General features: G+C 38.2%; 1 protein-coding gene across 2 annotated transcripts in view; it reads right to left on the bottom strand.

The window, feature by feature from the left end:
* LOC131368434 (sialate:O-sulfotransferase 1) overlaps positions 1 to 22,872 on the bottom strand; it is a 64,699-nt gene that overhangs the window by 25,734 nt on the left and 16,093 nt on the right. The window contains exons 1-3 of one of the 2 annotated variants that reach the window (XM_058414560.1): positions 20,321 to 20,698; positions 4,169 to 4,747; positions 3,664 to 3,778 (exon numbers count right to left, since the gene is read on the bottom strand). In XM_058414560.1, coding sequence (XP_058270543.1) covers positions 3,664 to 3,778; positions 4,169 to 4,574 — 521 coding nt within the window. In that variant the 5' untranslated portion in view covers positions 4,575 to 4,747; positions 20,321 to 20,698. Of the gene's footprint in view, positions 1 to 3,663; positions 3,779 to 4,168; positions 4,748 to 20,320; positions 20,699 to 22,872 lie in introns of those variants that run through there. The other variant, XM_058414561.1, reaches the window with a different exon arrangement.

Raw genomic sequence — 22,872 nt, 5'->3', positions numbered from 1 at the left:
TTTCCAGAATTTTTTGGCTGTATGGTGTGTAAATGGCAAACCTTGGACATATAAGCTAATATAACTTATTTATATAAATATTCTGAAATTCTTGGGACGTGCCATTGGGAAGCGATATCATTGCTACCAATGCAAACACAGGAAATGACATCAGTTTGTTCATTTTTTTTAGTTCTAATCTGATGCAAACCCTTGTACTTGACTGTACATGCTTATAAATGATAGCGCCTTGTATACGCCGAGGTGGTCGCTCTGAATAATTCAGTTGAGTGAACTTGATGAATCGCCTTTACAGGCAGTGTGTCTGTTGTTAGGGTTTTTTTTCTTCCCCTTCCACTCTTGTTAGAGCTCATTGATTCCTAAAATACTGCAACACTGACTCAGGCCAGGTGCACTAACTGCTTTATACACACTGCTTACTGCTTATGTCTGCATAAACTCATGTCCACTTCAAAAATGACATTCAGCCAAAGCACTGAATAAAATCCCAGACTGCCAATTTCACTCCGAGTGAAAACAGCATTTACATATGCACCATCCTAACCCTTCACACTAATCACTGACAACTACATAATGCATGAAACGCTGTGTAATTAATTGTAGCAATTTTAATGCAGTTTTTTTCTTCGCATTAAATATGTACACCAGAAAATCGTCCACAAGGTCAGTTCTTACAATATCGATCTTAATGACTAGCGCTTCATTCGGATGGTGGACTATTTTTTGATTTCCTGTATTTAAATTTCTCCTGCACAAAATCGGGAAAGGTTCAATCCATCCAGTAGGGTTTTTTTGGGGTTTTTTGGTGCTTTTATGCAGAAAACGACTTGAACTGGTGAAATCGTATCAAGTATAGGATTCTTCTGTAATATATTTTGAATATATCTCAGCATGCTCTGTCCTGGGCTGACTCTGGCCCTTGGCTGAGTCTGTGACACTATTTGTTTATGACCTTATCTTGTTACCGAGATATCCTTTGTTTTTTGTCCTAGAAATTCTTTCTGTTCTGTTTTGCTGAACATGTGCCAAACACAGACACTCTCTGTGACAGTCTCTTTGCCCATATCTTAGATAATCCTTTTCATAATAAACTCGCAAAACTGCCAGGACAAACATCAACCTCCACGTTAACACTGAATATTACATCTGTCTTCTGTACAATACTCTCTGTCCATCTCAGTAAATTTGGAAAAGTTTTGCTATTCAAACACTGTCTCTGCATGGTTCTTTAGCATCTCCTCTAACTTTTCCGAGTGAACCCGAAATTCTGTTAAATTCCTACTAGTGAAGAAATGTAAAGACTTTATGTCTGCTCATGCTCAATGGACGTGAATGGAAGAGGGCTTTGGCTGAATGCATGTTGTGATGTCACACGACGCGTCTCCACCCAAATCTGCAGAAAATCTGCCGTACAGTGGAACCTTGGCATTCGAATGTCCTTCATTACGAAATGCCTTAAGAATTGAAATTTTTGCAAGAAATTTGCATCGGCATTCAAAGCATTTTTGGCATATGAAACACTGGGTAAGTTGCGCTTACATTTGGGAGCCGTTCATAACTTGTTTGCATTGGGGGAAAGCCAAGCAAAAATACAAATTTTACGCATTTTTTCAGTCAGCGAAAGCTATTTCGAAAAAGTTAAAAGCCTCTGGCATGCATTCAAAAGCTAGATGATTTTTCAGGTGTTTTTTGTTGACAGATTGGTGGTGTGGGCGGTCTGTTCTATATTTAGCCCAAGCTTGGTGGCATGACTTCCTGTGAGGAGCCTTGACATGAAATGCTTGACTTGGGTCAGTTCTTTGTAAGCAGCCATACAGTTTACATACGCTTCATACTGGAAATGTTGGTCATATTTTTGGGTGTCTATCTATCTATCTATCTATCTATCTATCTATCTATCTATCTATCTATCTATCTATCTATCTATCCATCCATCCATCCATCCATCCATCCATCCATCCATCCATATTTTTGTTTATTGAACACCTTTAATTAAAGGTTAATTTAATTATACCTTCATTTCAAAGCTATTGGGGTATAGAGGAAAAATGACCAAAATTGTGTCTCTGTCCCAATTCTAATTTACCCTACATACCCTACATAAAAGGTATGGAGTTGATTTCAAGTGGTGAGAAGTCCAAAGAGGTGAAAAAACAAAACCATCAGGGAGATGGCCAAATCAACAGTTTAGGACTTTACTGGTAAGCTCAGCAACATTAAAAATGCATGGAAGATGACAGAAGACTAGAAATGTATGATCGCAGAATTCTTTCCTTGGTGAAAAAAAAGCCTCTAGCAGAGTGTGAGCATATCCTTGTCAAAGTCTACAATCAAGAGATGCCTCAGTGAATAAAGAAATAAAGAGAGTTTATCTCAAGCACTGGTAAGACTAGGCAGAATACGCTTTAATAGAAAAAAAAAATCCTTCCCAGTTCTGGAACGATTCTTCGGACAGATGAAACCAAGATTATCTTGGAAGAGTATGAAGAAGGAAAAGGAAGAGCTCATGATCCAAAGCATTCCACATCATCTGTCTGACATGGTGGAGGCGGTGTTGAGTTTTCCGGCATGGGGATGTATGTAGCTGCCAGTGGATCTGGGTCACTGCTGTTAATTGATGATGTGGCTTCTGATAGAAGTCTTTATTTAGTGTTTATAGGGCGATTCGTTCTGTTCGGATTCAGGACGAAGGTTCCAGACTTCATGCAGTCATTGACTGATTGCAAAGGATTTGCTTCCATGTATGAAATATAATCTTTCTATTTATATTATGCTAGTTTGTCCAATTACTTTTGAGACTGTAGGAATGAATGTAAAAAAATAGGCATAATTTCTAAACGGATGATGGAATATTTTTCTTAAATGCCTTAAATTAAAGCTGAAAGGCTTTCTTCACCTCTCACACCCCATCCTGATTGCTTCATATCAAATCCATCGTGATGGTGTAGCGAGATATAAATCTGAAAATTGCATCTATATATTTTCCCGCAAAGCGACTGCAAATGTCATCCATGTTGTTAAGTAAGCCCTGGCATATTGTAGGATAATTAACAGGGGCAGTCCTTCCTCGCCTCGTCTCTCTGGTGATCGGTTACCTCCGGGTTGATGAGATGAAGCAGGTGTTGCCTCGTCACTGCAGACTTTAAAGACACCCCCAACACATATGCTGTCAAACCCCAGAGCTCAGCCTCCCTAACTGGCCCTGTTTTAAATCCCAAGGTTTTGAAATGACACAATCACGTCGCTGGACACGAATGAGGAAATATCTTCAGCAGTAAACATCTTGAAGAAGATTCAAAGCTCCATATTTTGGGCTAAATAAACATTCATTTTTATTAACTGTTTCTTTGTTTTGTTACTAACTAGCTAGCTAATGCAATACAGTCTCACAGCTTAGCTAGCTGGGTAATATTCCTAACATATCACTTACATGTGACAGCTGACAATGTTGTCTCTGTTTTTCTTGGTTTTCTGTACTTTTTCCAGAAAGTATTCAGAAAGCTTTTCAAAAGCAACCACTTTACACACGTCCCAGGGCTATGTCCCAGATGATTAAAAAACAAAAAAGTATGCCTGCTACCTTTAAAGATAAGTAACAACTTTCAAAATGGATCTTTGTATAGATATTAGTTCCAAAATTTGTGTGAAAACTTGTTGAGGTACCTCTCTGTGCAAGTGTCTTGACATAAAGTGCTGGTCATTTTGCGGAATTCGTAGAACACCATGCCCTTCAAGGTTCGGTCCTTGGCATCGTCCGTAAAACATCCAATGTAGGTTCCTTGATAGAGGTAACAAACAAGGATAGTATTTATATTTGGTCCTCATTTCTAATGTTACTATCTTTGGGTCTGATTAAATAATTTTGTTGGCCAAACAAACTAAAAAAATGTTGTGTTTACTGACATCAAAAAAACTCAACAAAACAGAGCATGGATGTGAAATGTAGCATGAATTTCTAAGGCGCCATTACTTATGTTAATTGAACAGCTAGTCTTCCTGTTTCAGATCGCTTTCTTTCAAGTCATTAATACGAAACGAGCAGGTTTCGTAAAACCTTTAACATTTAATTGAAGAAAATAAGTGATTTAAATGTAATGCTGTAACCTGTACATGAATTTGTCTAAATGATCAGTATGATCAGAAATTAAGTGTCAAAGGTTAACGTTACCTTTGTGTCTGACTTTCCTCTTCGGAGTAACCCTCTCAACCCTGCTCACATCCTGCTCAGACATCAGGCTATGGAACCAGCGTCGCCGAAGATGTCTGATCTCTTGGTTACGTGACATCAGCCATTGTGCTTCTCTCCCGTCGCTCGTCTGAGCCACCTGATAGGCTTTTCTACCCAATCGTGTAGCCATCATGCCATACCCTGTCCTGAGAGCAGGAGCCTCGAGCGCTCGTGGAGGTGAAGGCAGTGAGGGTGGAGGGAGCAAGCTATCCCTCTGAGAAACCACCAGTCCTGATCTCTGCAGCAAGAGAACACTTCCTGCCATGATGTAAGCCACGCCCAGGAAGAGAAAAAGCAGTTGAGTCCGCCGCAAGAAGCGCTGGAGTCTGTAGAAGGGTTTTGCCATTTCGTCTTGGTTTCACAAAGTCATCACGAGAACAAGAAGTCGAAGTCTTAATATTTCCTTGTGGAAACCTTCTTCACATCCTTCTGACTTGGCTTTATCACACTGCAGGAAATTTCAGCAAAGACGTGCTCCATCGCTTGTCGTCTTTGTACACTCAGGAAACCTCCAGGAACCTGAAGTAAAAATAGAAAGCGGTTAGATACAAGTCAAGGCACATTGTTCCCTTTTTTATCCTTGGATGATAAAGCTGAAGGTTAGAGAGCGGAGGGAAATTATGGATCAGGTGCACCGAGGGTCTTACTGGTTATACATCTCCATTAACGGAAGGGAAGTCTTCCGGCTGAGTTGACACCTCCACTCTTCTCCTCTCTCCTTCTTTAGATCCTTATCTGACACTGATACAGCGTGCTGCTGTTAACCTACCACAGCTGGATTGAGTCTCTGTTACTCTGGAAGATGTGATCGAAACATGGTGTTTATATAGCTACACAAAACATATTTAAGCCCTTTCTGACAACAGATACGTGATAAAATGTCTAAAACTTTAATAAAGCTTTGGTTCCAACATCCTTCAATTGCTCTTGAGCAATTTTTATCTTAATGTACAGGCAACATCATGTCCCCTGATGGTCAGGATCCTGGGCTTTTGTTGCCACAAGCTGGGTTCAAATCTTGGGTAGGGAACTAACCTTGCCACTGAGGGATTAAATCTCAGTGCTGGTCCCAAGCCCTGATGAAATGGGAGGGTTGCATCAGGAAGGGCATCCGGTGTAAAACCAGTGCCAAGTCAAGTATGTATATCAGATAATCTGCTGTGGTGACTCTGAACAGGGAGCAACTGAAAGAACAACAGCATGTACAGATGACACAATATTGAAATAAGTTCTTGAGGTGAAAATTTGTATTGCAAAACAACTTTTCCTATAAGAAATAATGTAAATGCAGATAATCCATTCCAGCCACTGTAAGGAAAGTGACATAATGAAGAGCAGCCCACTTTTTTATATTAAAAATGTTTGTTTTACATCTGTTTATATGTACGGTTAATGTTCAGGAACATCTCAGAAACATTTCAGAACAAGAATATATGTGTTTTCTGGATAGTTTTACTTGCACATTCAAGTCTTCCGTATTTACGAGTTCAGATGCATTCCAGTCACTTCTCTTAATTATCTACAAAAAAAATGCAGCAAGGTTCTTTAACTCTACTAGAAAATGAACAGTGAAGAATTTCACATCGGGGTGTTTTTGTATTTAATCCCTTTACGAAGCCGCTGTAACCTTTATCGTTACATATTATATTATAATTGAATAAGGTATAATTGTAGAATTGTATCAGATTTTGTGCAGGCAGTTAGCTTGGTTGTCAGCTCCTGAGTAAAGTAAACATTAAATTTCAACAAATTTCCCATCAACCACATACGTTTCATCCATTTCATCCACGCCTCCAACTCGGAAACTTGGTGCTCAAAGTTTTTCACTCTTAATTATGACTTTGTGGTGCTGTTCATGTGTGTTCAACTCGTAAATATGATTTTTCCAACATGCCTTGAATACACCATTAGTAGTGATGGTTGTTGGTGCTGAACTTTCGGCTGCTCCCTACATGTGTGAGGGGTCACCACAGCGGAACAACTGGTCCGCACAACAACTTGGCACAGCTTCCCCTTCCTGATGCAACCCCCCCCCATTTTATTCAGGCTTGGGACCGGCACTGCATCCAGCGGTTGGTGTGTGGGCACTGGCTGGGAATCAAACCCAGGCCTTCCGCATGGTATGCGAGAAACCTACCACTGAGTCACCACCACCCTACGAATACACTATCAGTGGTGGTGGCTTAAAAATAAAATGGAAAAAAATCAAACAGAGAACTCAAGCTAATTGTCTGGTTGTATTGTACACAATTGTCCAATGCAATGTATCCGTTTTATACTATGTGTTTATGGTGATTTTTTGTTTACTGACCAACAAAACTCCATGAAAGGAAAGTCAAAAGTTGTCAGAGAACTGGACGTGAAACACAGCATGCACTAAATCTTCCAATAATGCAGCTCAGCCACTGCAGAGTATCGGCTACAGAGTATCGGCTACGATAAACCCACACATTTACTTTTCCTTCTTTTTGAGGGTGCCATCACAGCTATACTATTATACCGTTACTGTTGTTATAGAAACAGAATCAACACCTTCTGACCAATCAGAAACCAGAATTCAGCAGTGTTCATTCATAAGATGAAGCTGGATGTAACTGTTAAACCTTTATAGCAGTGTCCAGAGCTCACTTCTACTAATGTTAACAAATACTAGCAGGATTATAGCACTGAGCAACAGAGTCATTAGTCAGGATGATGTCATGGATGACATAACAAGGTTATAACAGTGTTATGAGCTCAACTCTGGAAAATATTTGTTGTTTTATTAGTGCTTGACATCAAATCTGATAAATACTGATGAAGACTGGAGTTAATAAATTAGTTTATAGGTTTATACCAGCTCGTATGAAGGGTTTATGTAGGTGTCGTAAGTCTGTGAACAGGAAAGTTAAAAATAAGCACATCCTACAAGCTGAATGTTACATTATTATTAACGTTTCTAATATATGATCTGCTTAACCTGAGCAAGAAAGAGATTTGTCAGACAGACATTTTTTATTTCAGAATCGTACTTACGCAGCATTTCTCAGTACCTAATCAGACTGTTATTTCCACTCCAAAGAAAAATGCTGATATGCACTTACAAGACTCGAAAAACAAACGCTGTATAACGAGGCTAATTGAAGTTTCCGGGAGGGCCGGCTCGCGTCTCGCGTCTCCCGGCGCCCTGTGCTCCTGCACTCCTGCCAGTCGCTGGAGCTGAGCTTTGCACAACTCACTTAGTCTGTTTCATTCTCAATCCGTCTGCTGAGACCAACGGGAAGGCAAACACGAACCTGCGCTGATTAATTTTAAGTGCTAACAGAATAATCAGCCGACTGCCTATGAATATGAATGTGGGATTAGTCGGGAGCGCAGGACGTGAAACCCAAACAGTTCACACGAGACGTCTGGGGACATTATTCGTCTCTGTGACAACTGCTTTTCATCGTCGAGAGTCTTATTCACTGTGAATTGAGCGCTCGAAGGCGTCTCGTGCCTATTTGTACACATCTGGAATGATCTCAGACCCCATAACCTGAGGAGATCTGTGTACGGTACTACGGCTACTACACTGTACAATGTCTGGTCATGGGGTTGTGTGTTCAAAGGAAGACACTGCAGCACTCTTTGATACATGGAGAGAAAATCACATTAAATGTCAACTTTCCTAACCAATGTTCTCCTTTTGTTTATTACAGAACATCACTGCAACATGGAATAGAACGGCAATACATGAGAACCAGGGACCAAATACGATGAGTTGTTAATGAGTCTGAGGCCACATCAGTGCTAAAGAGAACCAGAAAATGTAGTTTCCTCCTGTTTTAGTTGCTATGAATGTCTTTGTCATGTTCTACTCCACAGTGGAGGTTAATATGAAGCTCATGTGAAAATAGACACTCAGGACATTAAGAATTTGTAGTGTTTATAAGCATTTCTGTTTTTCCCTAGCTTAATAGGGGCGATATATTCATAGAGAAGTTCCAAAAAAACCCAAAAGGGTTATTTTTTTTCTACACAAATGTTTGTCTTCAAAGTAAATGTTGATATCAAACCCATTTCTTCTCTCTGAGATGCTCCAAGTGCTTGCTCATCTAAAAAGAAGCTTAAATTTGATCTTCAACCAGTAAAATTCTGTGTAAGATTCTCCAACAGAGGGAAAAACACACGTCTAAAGCCAACAGACTCGTTTTCATCATTCATTTCTTTATATTGATTAAAATGAAGCAAGGTCATTACGAGCAGGACTTTAAACATTTTGCATTGTGGGTAATGTAGGAAACCATTAATTAAAGCAAAAACTTTAAAAAGAAAAGAAAAAAGGGTCATTACAATATAAATCTGTTGCGAGTTTGAAGATGGCACGCTCATTAGAAAGATTAATATGCGAGACGTTCGGGATGTTTTGTTTTTTTTTAATTTATTGTAAGACAGTGATTGAAAATCTTCCCCAGACTCCACAGCGCTGCTTTAAAAGCCAGTTCCGCTAACTAATCCTCTGCTTTTGTCCCTGTAACCTCTTGTCCCTTGTTCTGGACCTAGCTTTGGCGAGTGGCCCAGATCCTGCATAAAGGCCGAGGATGCGGCGGCGGGGTTTTTTTTTTTCTCCAGGGGAAACCATCACTGAGATCATGCTGAGAATGTCAATCAGCTCCGAGGCTCATTATTCCACAGCCGGTGCACGGTGAGTGACTGGTGGCTGCTGGATTTCTTTGGTTCAGAAGCGTTCTGTAGCTGCTGATTACTCAATTCTTTCGGTAATAAAGACAGGAACAGCTTGCATCCCAGAAAAATGGCAGACTTGGCAGACACTTTGTTTGCAGGATTTATCTTTTTTTTTTTCTTGTCTCACGTAGACAAGTTTCACGTAGCCTCATGAACATCTGACGGCGTGATGGGATGAAGCAGATTTACTATGTCCACCTTAGATTTGAATATTTCACTACAACAGTACACCAGAAGTGTTTAATTCACCAAAACAATTTCATTAGCATTTTTATTTTAGTTTTATTGATGATCATTTTAAAGTGAGGAACATCCATGAAAAAAGAAGCTACATGAACAGTCATCACCTCACCAGCTTTTTCTCTCTTAAATGTGTGTTTTTAGACAGACATTGCAAACTAATCTTTACGCCATGATACGCTATCAGTATATCCAAAATCACGCCGTATGAACGTCCTTCCTCAAAGTAGCGCTGAATGAACTCTATTTTCTCATCAATATAAATATATAGGTTTGTTGGTTTCTTAGATTTAAAGTTGCTGATCAAAATATGGTTTAAAGTGAAGGCAGAACTCCAGACATGTACAAGAAATAAAGCTAGATACACAATTTCCTACATCTTGTATATCTTGAGTGACAGACGTCTCGTCCAATCAGAGGTAAGAATTTCATTCACACACTCTACCTTTTCCGGTTTGTCTGAATTGTCCTTGTGCTTTATGATTTCTTATATTGTTTTTTCCACTTCTCAACCACCGTAGGATTATCTCGATGAACACAACTGTAAGATTCATAAAATTTTATTGGTCACAGAGATTATTTTCTGGAACAATCCAAAAGCCGGTAGAACAATCCTATTGCTTTTTTCCCTCGAGAGAACCACAGTGATGATCACTTCCAGGTCAGCCAACAAAAATAAGTAATCCCTGAAGCTCTGTATAACAAAATATACACTTAACCTGCGCATGCAGAATTTGACAAACTGATTTGTCAGATGGCGCTTTTCATTTCAGAAAAGTCTTAGCGCAGCATTTCTCAGTATTTTATTAGCCTATTATTGCTACTCAAAAAAAAAAAAATGCTTGGAGACACTTAAAAAGAAAAGCTATAAGATAAAAACTCTAGCTTTTTCATTGCTTGGGATCAGATCGAGGCAATTCAACAAAACACCAGAGTGCACAAAAACCTAATCTTATTGATCCTCATCAGTTTAGATTGTTGAGCAACTCTAGACAGAGTATTATTTCTCAAAGAATAAGAAAGAGTTTTAAAGTTTCTAGATAAAAAATTTATAAATCTAACTGTAGCTGAAGGCTAGTTTGGGCATCACAGACAAAAAAAATAAAAAAAGGTGCTTGTGGTTCAATTGTTCATGTATATTTTAGATTCTACACCTTTTATTTAAAAAGAAATGGATCACTGATACAAATATATTACTAACTTTTTACATTATGGTTCATTTTACTGACATTCTTTAATATGTTAGTTAACAAAAGCTATGAACTTTACTATCAGTAACATTAGCATTTAGGTTGCTGTTATCGTATTGTGTTCACCTGTTTCGTGTCTCACCGTGATTAGTTTGTTTGCGTATAGCATTTTTTAGCATTTAGCAACTCTCTAAACAAAAGGAACCACCACATCGGTTAGGTTTCATCAGTCAACGTTTACAGACAATGTAGTATAAAGTCAGCATACTTTAACCCTTTTTACCAGGACACTGGTGCTCCATTACACCCATGGAATGGAAACAGACTTATGGGACGTTTTCAATCAGTATAAAGAAATGAATGATGTTCAGGCTGTGAGTCTGATCTAAAACGAGTCTGTCGGCTTTCAGTGTGTTTTAGACGTGTGTTTTTCCCTCTGTTGGAGAACCTTACACTGAATTTTACTGGTTGAAGATCAAATCTGAGCTGCTTTTAAGATGAACAAGCACTTGGAGCATCTCAGAGAGTAGAAATGGGTTTGATATCAACATTTACTTTGAAGATAGAAACATTTGTGTGGAAAGAAAACATTTCTATGAATATATTGCTCCTAGTAGGTTAGGGGAAAAACAGAAATCCTTCTGAAACACTACAAATTCTTAAAGTCCTGAGTGTCTACTTTCATATGAGCTTCATATTAACCTCCACTGTGGAGTGAAACATGACAAAAACATTCAAAGCTGATCATGGACACAATCAAACAGGGGTAAACTCTATTTTTGGCCCCAAAAACTGCAAAATAACTTTTTTCCCCAATGAGATAGGGTATTTTGGTGGTGTTTTATTTTTTAAATACGGATCACTGTGCACAAATCTAATGATCTTTCAGCTCATGTTTGATAAGGTTTGGTTTATATTTGAAAAAATAATCCTTATATTGATTTTCAACAGGTTCACTTTCATCCTGATATAAGGAAAGGAAAGCGGATTAGGGAGTGGTACCCGGCTTTAAAGCTTTAATCCCGACGCCAATCTGTCGCTCAACGGTTTTGAAAGCCCACTCAGGTTTAAAAGTCAGCGTTCCGTTCCAGACAGCTTCTCTATATACACTACAGCTGCATAAATCCAGGTGTTTGTGAGTCGACGAGTGAGTGGAATTTTAAAACGAGCTTCTTCCCGTATATACACAGACTCATTTCTATCCAATACGAGCCACAGGCTTTGTAGTGATGTTAATTAAACCATGGCCTACATTAGAAAGTTACTTATTTCATTAGATGTTATAATTATGTAAAGTAAAGACACAGGACTTCATAACGTTCTTCATTACAGGACCATCCTCTCTCTAATGCATAACCGCATTATTCTCCACGGGGAAAACGGAGGAATGTAATATTTTTTGGTTTACTGGATAAGTGATAGCGCTGCTGCTTCACAGCTCCAGGTCCAGGGTTCCATCCTGAGCTCGGATTACCGTCTGAGTGAGTTTCAAACGTTCTCACGTATCCGTCTGAGCTCCTCAAGGTTCTCCGTAGGGTTTCCTTCCACATCCCAAAACTACTTCCTTTCAGGAAGTAGATTAGCTAGAATTTATTTCCTACCTCATGCCCAGTGATCCCAGCATAGATTCTACTGTGACTCTGACCAAGATAAAGTGCTCACTGAAGGCAAAGATGAATAAATGAATGAAGAACAAAATTAAAGAATAAGCAGATGGATAAATGATGTATTTTGCCTCTTATCAGTTACATTTATGTTTAGAGTTTTACAGAAATCTCCATCATAAACATAACTTAAAAGATCTGTAATTAACTGAGGTTCTCTGGAACCTTGGCATACATATGCCCTTCGTTTTCACCTTAAGAATCGAAACTTTGCAAGAAATTCTCTGTTCTTTGTAAGTAGCCATGCAGTTTATATACGCTTCATATTGGTCATATTGGTCATATTTTTGGGTGGCTGGAACAGATTATCTGCATTTACATTATTTCTTATAAGAAAATTTGTTTTGCAATACAAATTTTCACCTTAAGAACTTGCCTCCAGAACCGATTAAATTTGCATGCCGCGGTTCAACTGTACACAAAACAGCCCTTTTGGTTGGCTTAAAAGCGAAATAAAAGGTTTTTAAAACACTAACCATAACAGAAACATGGAGGTTGAGTAGATGGCTGAGGAAATATGTCCACTTTTTTGTTGAACTGCATCATTTTGTGACACAAATAATATACGCTTGTCTGACTCTGAGTAAATATTAATTCACAAAATCCATCTGTGTTATTTATAATATTCTTTTGTTTAATAATCAAACAGAACAAAATCAAGCAAACCCAGAGTGAAAAAAAAAGCTTGTATTTATTTCATTCAAACACGTAATTTAGTTCCACGTGACTGAATTGAATAACGCTAATCGTCTCTGAACCAACATAATCTGATCACGTATTTAAAAAAAAACCAACAAAAAAAACCTTGAATAAAATCAAAAGATCACATCTGAGCTGGGAATCAAGCCCACAACACTGGGGTTTAGTCTGAGACTCATCCCCACTGCACCAGACATGTTTTAATCCCCTGAATGGAACACTGTAGTTATACTGTAGCTCACATGCAAACTCCACACACACAGTGAGCGGGACTTGAACCCAGGATACTGGAGGTATGAGGTGAACATGCTAACCACTAAGCCACCATGCTACCTTGTCTAGGAGGCCACGCCCTAAGTCATTCATCCATCTTCTATACCCGCTTTATTCCTAATTAGGAATCTGCTGGAGCCTATCCCAGCACACATTGGGCGAAAGGCAGGGGTACACCCTGGACAGGTCACCAGTCCATCACAGGGCCACACATATAGACAGACACCCACTCACTCCTATGGGCAATTTAAAATTACCAATCAACCTAATGTACATGTTTTTGGACTGTGGGAGGAAACCGGAGTACCCAGAGTACCGGAGCATGGGGAGAACATGCAAACTCCACACAGGAAGGCCCCTGCCTGTTCGAACCCAGGACCTTCTTGCTGTGAGGCAACAGTGATTAACCACTAAGCCACCATGCTGCCCCACCCTAAGTCACTCGTTAACTAATTGAATCACTGCTAACTGCCAATTCTAGGCAGTTTTAATCACATTTTTAATTCACCATATTGATTTGTTGAATAAATAAAATAATGTTTTTGTGCATTTTGTTCAAAGAGCTCTCCAGGAACAAAAACATGCCCAAGTTTCTGAGGAGAAGCTGACCAAGCACTACAATTAAAGCTCAATTTAAGTGCTGTTTACAATTTTATCTATAAAAATTCACCGCTCAATAGAAGCAGTGTCTTTAATTAAGATGCTGCCTGGTGTTGTGTCCTCTGTATAAAACCATTATACGACTCAACAGCTAGACAATGTGTATTGTTGAAGAGCTCGGCGTCAGGGACTGGCTTGTCTTTTGTCCCGATTTCAATTACCTTTTTTTCCACTTTGGCTCGACAGAAACTCACCTGGTCGTCTTAAAGAACTTTTTCTCTGCTCTACTTTGCATGTCGCCATGGGGAAAAACAGACACACGGTATGAGAGGTGACCCACTGCTCCGAGGGCATGCCGTGACCCCAATCTGTCTCCTTTAACTCGTAAAATTGGGCTCAAATGTTATTTAAGCGAACTTCTTGCAGACTGAATGTGCTGTATCTTTACATTTATTTATTAGCTAAAGGCTTTGATTAAAAATATATTTAAAGCCAGCGCAGCCTGAGAGTTCGACTTCAATCCACATGCTACAATTGTCAGTAATGGGACAAGGGGTTAAGAAAGGGAACTCTGGCATGATACCATATCATGGCAAAACAATAAATCATCAAAGTTATGGTTTATATGTCAGTTTTGATCTTCATCATGCAAGTTATTCGTTTGTCTTCACTCACAGGTATCAGAGATCAGGTCATTGTGAAGTAATGACTGGCAGTTTAGCTTAAATTGAGTCAGTAATTTAAATTAAAAGTTGAGTCAAAAAAGCAGCAAATTTCTGACTCGATATAAGTCATGAGACTGAAAGCTACAGCACTGCTAAGTAAGCTTGAAAAATCGTATATGAAGCATCTGCTATCATCCAACCTTTTCATTTAATTCATATAAGAATGAAGAACTACACAACTGACATGTTAGAGATATTTATGTCCGGGAAACAGGGAAATTTCCGGGAATATCAGGATCATTCTTGAGTCCACCATTAAAGTTATTCAATTTATTATAATGTTCTCGGTGCTAATGCTCAGGTTTTAGCCAAACATCAAATAACTCCCAAAAACACTGTACAGCTTAATGTGCTCTGGAAATTTCAGAAAATATGTATGCTGTAGATATATACAGATCTGGAAAAAAATAGGAGACCACTGCCCAATCTCCAGATCTGAACCCTATTGAAAAGCTCTGGAATGTCATCAAGAGGAAGATGGATGGTCACAAACCATCAAGCAAAGCTGAGCTGTTTGCTTTTTTGCAAAAAGAGTGGTATAAAGTTCCCCAACAGCAATGTGAGAAACTGGTGGAGATCATGGAGCCAAAACCCATGCAGATCGGGGTTATTCCACCAAATACTGATCTCTTAATGTTATTTAGCCAACGCATTAACCCAATTTCTTTACAAATGATTTGCATTTACAATGATCTGCAAATACTGCATGATCTTGGGTTATTTTGATGTGTTGTCATTTCCTTTAAATATTCACTCTAAATAAAAATAGTTATATTCTGAATTGAGGAGAAATTTTGTCAGCAGTTCACAAAAAATGAAACAAAACTGTTCATCTCACCAATACATGGACCTGGAAGAAAAAAACATAAGAAACTGATTATTTTGCAGTGGTCTCTTATTTTTTTCCAGAGCTATATATATATAAAAGGAAAAAAGATTTAAAAAAATATCTAAAAATACTGTATATTATGAAACCTAAAATATGATGTGATGCATGAAATTTACACGAAATGTAAATATATATATATATATATATTATGAAAAATATGAAAAACCAGAAATAGAATTATCTGTACAAGCAAATAAACATAATCTTTTAAAATATATATATAAATATATTCTTGAACATAATATACAATATGAGACATGAAATTTGCATGAATATCCAGATTTTATTTGTGTTACGCACAACTATACACTATACAACACGTTGTCCAAAAAATTTTGGGGAAAATGTAAAAAAAACAAAAAAAACAACCAAAGACAAAAATTTTTTTTTGAAATATAAAAATATTTTATGGAACCTATTATATGAAATGATGCCCGATATTTAAACATAAATCCTCTAAAAGTGTCTCTCAAGTTTAGAAAAAAAACAATCCCTTTTTATATTCTTGTTAAAGATAAGAATGAACGAAATCAACTAATGTTATTGTTAGATTTTTAGATTTCACTTTTGAAATTCTCATATCAGTGGCTTCTGTATGATCGTATGTCTGTACTGCAGTGAGCAGAAGTGATTTTCCATCTTCTGGTCTCTATTCATTGTGAAGCGCACAGCTGTTTATCTGTAAAGGAGTAAACAGGGCCCTCACACCTGACCCACGTCAAATCCGCTCCACTTCACCGGGCCAAAGCCGACATTTACAAGCCCTGTAAGCCACAGCGATATGTGGCCAATCGTCCGTTTTTTTCTTTTTTTTGGATCGAGCTGTGTTACGTTATTTATGTACGTTGCTTGAGGCACATTTGCATTTTGCAGATTTACTGCACACCCGTAAACAAATCCCGACAACTAAAGTCCGCTCGATAAACCCCTGCTAAAATGACAGCGCACCGTGGCTTTATTGACCGCTAAATTCGAACAGGAGTCTTTACAAAACCCGGAGAAGAAGTGCAGCAGAGGCCAGGCAGGATTATGTCAGAGAGCGACAAACACACCTGGGAAAGGATGTGCATCTCACACACACACAAACACACACACAAACACACACACACACACACAAATGAGAGTGTGCATAGATAGGGTTATAATGCAATTGCACTGCATACCCAGTGGAAATTTTTCAACATCTGCTTGCTTAGCTCTTGCAAGACTCAAAGAAAAGGTTCAGATCTTTTTAAGAAGATGTTTTTTAACCACTACAACAACACTCTCTGGTTACCAAATCAAATATGGTGGTTCAGAACTTATTCACTAGTAATATAGGTACCAATAAATGTCAGGGGTCATATCTAAAAATAGTTTCATTTTTTAACCACTTCTGTAAAAACTGTAAAGATTTTTCATGCCTCTTTACCTGTATTTTAATGTTTAGTCTTTTACTGCAAAATTAAATGCTCTCTAGAACCTATACCTATGTAAACAGTAAACGGTAAACAGCATCAGTGTGTCTTTGGCTCTTATACTTTTCTCTTTTCTTAATGTCTGGACGATGGTGGAGTTTGAGTGAGTTGGCAGAGGAAGTGTTTTACCAACTTGGGGCTGTTCAGTGCCAGAACATCACTACCTCAGCATCTCGTCGTCCTAGTTAAAGGCGACAGGCGTGGGTGAAGGCAGCAGTGAGAAATCCTCCACAGCTGAATAAAGATTCTTGTTGAACCGTACTACATGTTTAGCTCGTTCTCTAAGATACTGTCAGGGTTGTTTCAATTTGGTGTGGGCGTGGATGTGGGCGTGGGCCGTGGGTATAGTGTATCTCAAATGCTATTGGCTCATTGGCTCAGAGAATTCCTGAACACTTTAACTGCAGACTAATCCCAGTGATCACTTTTTTTTCTTTTTCTTAAAGAATTTAAATAAAGTTAAGGAAATGTACTACAAATTCTGGCCTTAATTATATTACAAACTTCTCCTTTATTAGACACTTATTAGACAAAACAAGCTTTTTGTTGTCTTTATCCGCCCCAGTTGCTACCTGATCCGTGTTCCCTGCCTGATTTGCACCAGCACTCATTCTTGTATGTTATCGTTACCATAGAAACACCTGACACCAGGATTTTTATTTAACATGAATATGGATTAAAATATGTATTATTTTTCACTTCCAAAAAGAAAGGGCATTTGGTAAAAGATATGGACAACAGTTGTTCTTGTAATCTATTTTTCTTTAATCTTAGCATATGTCCAGTGCAATGGCAGGGTCCACTGTTTTGTAGCGGATCATTCGATCGGCATGATTTGGCACAGGCTTTACACTAGTGTCGCTACCCTCCCATTTTTTTCATCTGGGCTTAGGACCGGCACAGAGAGTTAACTCTTCAGTGGCTAGGGTGGCGCCCTGCCCGGGCATCGAACCCGGGCCGCAACAATAAGAGCGCAGGATCCTGCTGCCGGACCACCAGGAGGCCGTTCTTTTAATCAGTACCTGCTAGTTAGCTGCTGTGGTGTAAGAGGAATAAAACACCTTGGAATGTGTTGTAATTAGCTTTACATCTTTACGTATAGGAACACTGACTCTTTATCATGTCTCTGTGTTGATTATTTTCCTGAAAGAGCACAGCAGCAAGTGATCAACTTTTAGTAGGAAAGTTACTGTGTTTAGTTGATCAGGTTAACTTTTTCCCTCTCTGTGTGAAAGAGTGATCTTTGTAGCTGTTATGAAGCACAAAAGTGATCTTTGTAGCTGTTATGAAGTATAAAAGTGATCTTTGTAGCTGTTATGAAGTATAAAAGTGATCTTTGTAGCTGTTATGAAGTATAAAAGTGATCTTTGTAGCTGTTATGAAGTACAAAAGTGATCTTTGTAGCTGTTATGAAGTATAAAAGTGATCTTTGTAGCTGTTATGAAGTATAAAAGTGATCTTTGTAGCTGTTATGAAGTACAAAAGTGATCTTTGTAGCTGTTATGAAGTATAAAAGTGATCTTTGTAGCTGTTGATACAGTGGAATTATTTTTAGATCAATAGTTGAGAGCGTGAGGAGATTTAATAAGAACGGCTCGATCCCTGATAACTGACACAACATTTTTATAATAATAATAAACAAGCCCTGCGTATTAAACTAGAATCTAGTGAGGGTGAAATGTTTTAGAATAAAATACTGTATGTACCGTATATAATTACAGTTCATTGTTAATCACTGCTTTCCTGCTGTTCTTCTCATGAAGTCAAGGGCTATAAAGGCAACTGTGATTAAAAACAAATGAGATGTGGGGTTTTAAAAAGAACACTTTTCCAAAGACAAAGCTTTCATACAAATCACCATATTCTCATAAACTTACATTTTCTTGTGCTTAGATCTTAAAATCGTTCATATTTACACACACAGCTGCACACACAGCTGTCCTTCCATATGTAATAAAGCTTCAGTGATCAAACACACACACACACACACTCGCAGCAGAGACAGGGGGGTTAAAGAAATCGACAGGAAAAACACTGTCCGTTAGTAGATAGATATCTGTTCCTTTAAAGTGAAATGGTCATGGCCTTCTGCTGAAGCTTCACTCTGAACTTCCTGTTTTCACTTCCTGTCACAAACACACCATTACACACCTTTACACTCCGTCATTAAGCCTTAAACGCACACGTCATATTCACCTTACACACATTCACCTTCCTCTGCGTCTGACATTCCCTTCTTTTACACCTCCCTCAAGTCTTTTTCAGTTTACCATCAAACTGCAAAACACACACAGAGCAGATACTCAATAATCATTCATTCATCGATAGATAGATAGATAGATAGATAGATAGATAGATAGATAGATAGATAGATAGATAGATAGATAGATAGATAGATAGATTAATCAAATTAGATGAATGAAGGAATTAATAAACATTGGATAGATATAGGTAGGTATAGAGAGAGAGAGAGAGAGAGAGAGAGAGAGAGTCAAATATGAATGAATGAATGAATGAATGAATGAATGAATGAATGAATGAATGAATGAACATAGCAGGTAGATAGATGGATGGATGGATGGATGGATGGATGGATAGATAGATAGATAGATAGATAGATAGATAGATAGATAGATAGATAGATAGATAGATAGATAGATAGAATAAACAATGTGTCAGTAAATATGTAGACACAAAAATACATGAATGAGTGAAAAAAGGAGAATGGAATAAAACATTGGACAAATGGATGGATAAATATTAAAATAGGTGAATGAAAGAGAGAGAGAGAGAGAGAGAGAGAGAGAGAGAGAGATAGATAGATAGATAGATAGATAGATAGATAGATAGATAGATAGATAGATAAAAATAGATAAATGAATGAATGAATGAATGAATGAATGAATGAATGAATGAATGAACACTAAGTAGACGGAGAGATATGTTTAATAAAATAAAAGAGAGAGACAGAGAGAGAGAGAGAGAGAGAGAGAGAGAGAGAGAAAGAGAAAGAGAGAGAGAATAATAAATGAGTAAATATTTAGATAGTCAAATAAAAACAAACAAATGGATGAATGAACATAGATAGATAGATAGATAGATAGATAGATAGATAGATAGATAGATAGATAGATAGATAGATAGATAGACAGATAGCCTGAGCTTTGGTGTATTTGTGTTCCAGTGTCTCATCTGTCATCTCCGTTATAAAATGAAGACACACTCCTTTGTCATTTATAAACAATCAGCAGTTACACGGCTCTCGTCCTGATCTGCCTTCCTAACATTATAATCCTCTCATTTCACTACTCACTTGTTGTTAGACAGAATGAGGGTTCAAATAAAACTACACACACACACACACACACACACACACCTCGGTGTCACGCCTGTGTCTGTCCATCACCTGTTTGCATCTACAGTCACATTAAGTCTGATCCATGCTGTGTCAGATTAGATTAGATACACAAACTTTAATCATATCTCAGGGTGAAAGACTGTAAAAATAATAAAGATAGAACTTTAATATTAATGTTAATAATGATTAGAATATTAAACATTATTTTATCTTTTCATCAATAAATCCAGATTGTCAGGTTTCTATTAGATCCGACTGTAATGAACAGTGCATTAGATTAGATCTCTTACCTCCTTGTCACGGTGAAGTGTGTAAGAGATGTGTGTGTGTGTGTATGTGCGCTGTGTGTGTGCGCGCGCGCGCGCGTGTGTGTTAGGGCTCAGAGTTCCTCCACACTCCCGGTTCTCGGTGTTTTTGCGTGTCACTGCTCCGCATGTCGCTTCCTCGCCTCCGCTGTTTCTTCTCTCTGTGTGACGCACTTCATCCGGTCACACCGATAATCCCATTTTTTCCCACCTCGCGACTTATGTCGTGTTTGACTCAAGACCACCGGACGAGCAAAAGTGGGTCTGAGCCCCGCAGCGCGTGCGTTTCCCTCCGCCGTGTGTGGCTCTCGCCTCTCGCTCGCGCGCACAGTAGAGCGCAGCACCGACGAGCGGCCGGGTTTAAGGCGGACAGCGGAGAGGAAACAGCGCATGCGCGGTGAGGATGCCCGTTTCTCTCTCTCTCTCTCTCTCTCTCTCTCTCTCTCACACACACACACACACATACAAACAACACAAATATACAAAATACAATTATATGTTTCAATATTTAAAATGAATTAATATAACATAAATAATACACAAAATATAAAAAATAAATATTTTTCAAAAATTAAGAATTGATAAATATAAAAATACTACTAATCATTAATAATAATAATATTTTTATGTTCACATGTTTAAACATTTATATTTAAATCAATTTTAAATTTTAAAATTCTATTTAAATTCTCAAGCCATGGCACCTAATCTAAAATGGTTTATTTGTTTGTTTGTTTATTATTTTAGATCAACACCATCTATCTATCTATCTATCTATCTATCTATCTATCTATCTATCTATCTATCTATCTATCTATCTACTAATCTATCTATCTATCTACCTATCTATCTATCTATCTATCTATCTATGTCTTTATCTCTGTCTGTGTCTCTCTGTTTGTGTCTTTGTCTGCCTGTCTGTCTGTGTCTCTCTGTTTCTTCTATCTATCTATCATTTGTTTGTTTGTTCCGTCCTTACTTCATTCACCCATCCATCCATCCATCCATCCATCCATCCATCCATCTATCTATCTATCTATCTATCTATCTATCTATCTATCTATCTATCTATCTATCTATCTATCTATCTATCTATCTATCATGTTTGTTTGTTCATTCCTTACTTCCTTTGTTCATTTCATTTCATTCATTCATTCATTCATTCATTCATTCATTCATTCATTCCCTCATTCATTCATCCTTTAAGTCAACAGCATGCCACAAATAGAGCCTAGTATCCTACACATGAGAGAAACACATTGTTCCTGATGATTTATTGAAGCAGTTTCAGTAAATTACAGAGCAGTCGAGCAGAAAGCAGAGGGTTAAACTGCGACTGTACAGATGCAGGAGCTCGACTTCTTCTTTCCTGGAGGGCCAGCAAGGTATGAACCATGTAACATTACAGCTGTTACATTACAAAATGTCTATCAATTTATCTGTTTAGGAATCAAATCATTTTCCAATCTTCTGACCTTCAGGTTCTTTCCTGTCAGCTCTACAGGACAGGGTTACCTTATGAACATGTTTTGCTCAGTGACTGAAGTGAGGAGGAGAAAAATACATCACCCAGTGTGTGGTGGTTGAAACCAGACCAGCTGTGATCGAGGCTGAGAAGCAGAAACTCTTCTACCAAAAACATATAATCACTCTTTCTGTACGCTGTGTACCTTGGCCTAGGTTTGTAGCCAGAAACTATTATAATCTGGTCAACAGAACAGGGATTCCCTGGGAAAGCATGGTGATGTATGACAAGTACCAGAAGCACTGATTATATTACTTGACACTTAGCACTTTATAGATAGATAGATAGATAGATAGATAGATAGATAGATAGATAGATAGATAGATAGATAGATAGATAGATAGATAGATAGATAGAGAAAGAGAGAGTAATAAAAAATAAATTCCACTGCCCAACTGCCGGAGGGAAACATCACCGGGATTTTAACACTTCCGGATCATGCTTTAGCTTCTAGGCTACCGCTATATAGGCTAGCTAATGCGTTTACAATATGTAAAGTATTGTCAGTGTGTTTGCCTGTGTACCAAGCCTTGTGTTTACTCTGTATGTATACGACCATGTTTTCTTCTTTGTTTTTTGTCTTTGTCTAGAAAATACTAGAAAATTCATGTAAATATTTCTAAGATTCTATTTTTCCCTTGATGTATTTTCACTAGAACACAATTGACCGCTTTTACACCTGAAGGATCCGAACGCTCAAACCAGATTCGGACGCATCTCTCCACATCTCATTTGTAGTCTGAACAAACATCTCAATGCACCGAAATCCCAACTAATCCAGTGCATCATTTCCCGAGCAGGAAAATCCAATAATCGCTGTGAGACGCTAGAACAGCAGGGACGAAAGCATGCGTTCATTCGTCAGCTCATCTGTCATTCATTTACACGTTTTGTTTAGATCCGAAACAAGTCCGACTTCGGATTCAGGGGACGTTTCTGTCTGGATATAAATGCAGCAGAAGACTGATGTAATAAACGTACGTGACAGACAGCTTTTCTCCAGCAGGAACGG

This window comes from Hemibagrus wyckioides, linkage group LG17, assembly GCF_019097595.1.
Source record: "Hemibagrus wyckioides isolate EC202008001 linkage group LG17, SWU_Hwy_1.0, whole genome shotgun sequence".
In the NCBI taxonomy this organism is placed as follows: Eukaryota; Metazoa; Chordata; class Actinopteri; order Siluriformes; family Bagridae; genus Hemibagrus; species Hemibagrus wyckioides.
Note: the sequence above shows the minus strand (reverse complement) of the source record. Positions and strands in the feature narration are given on the sequence as shown.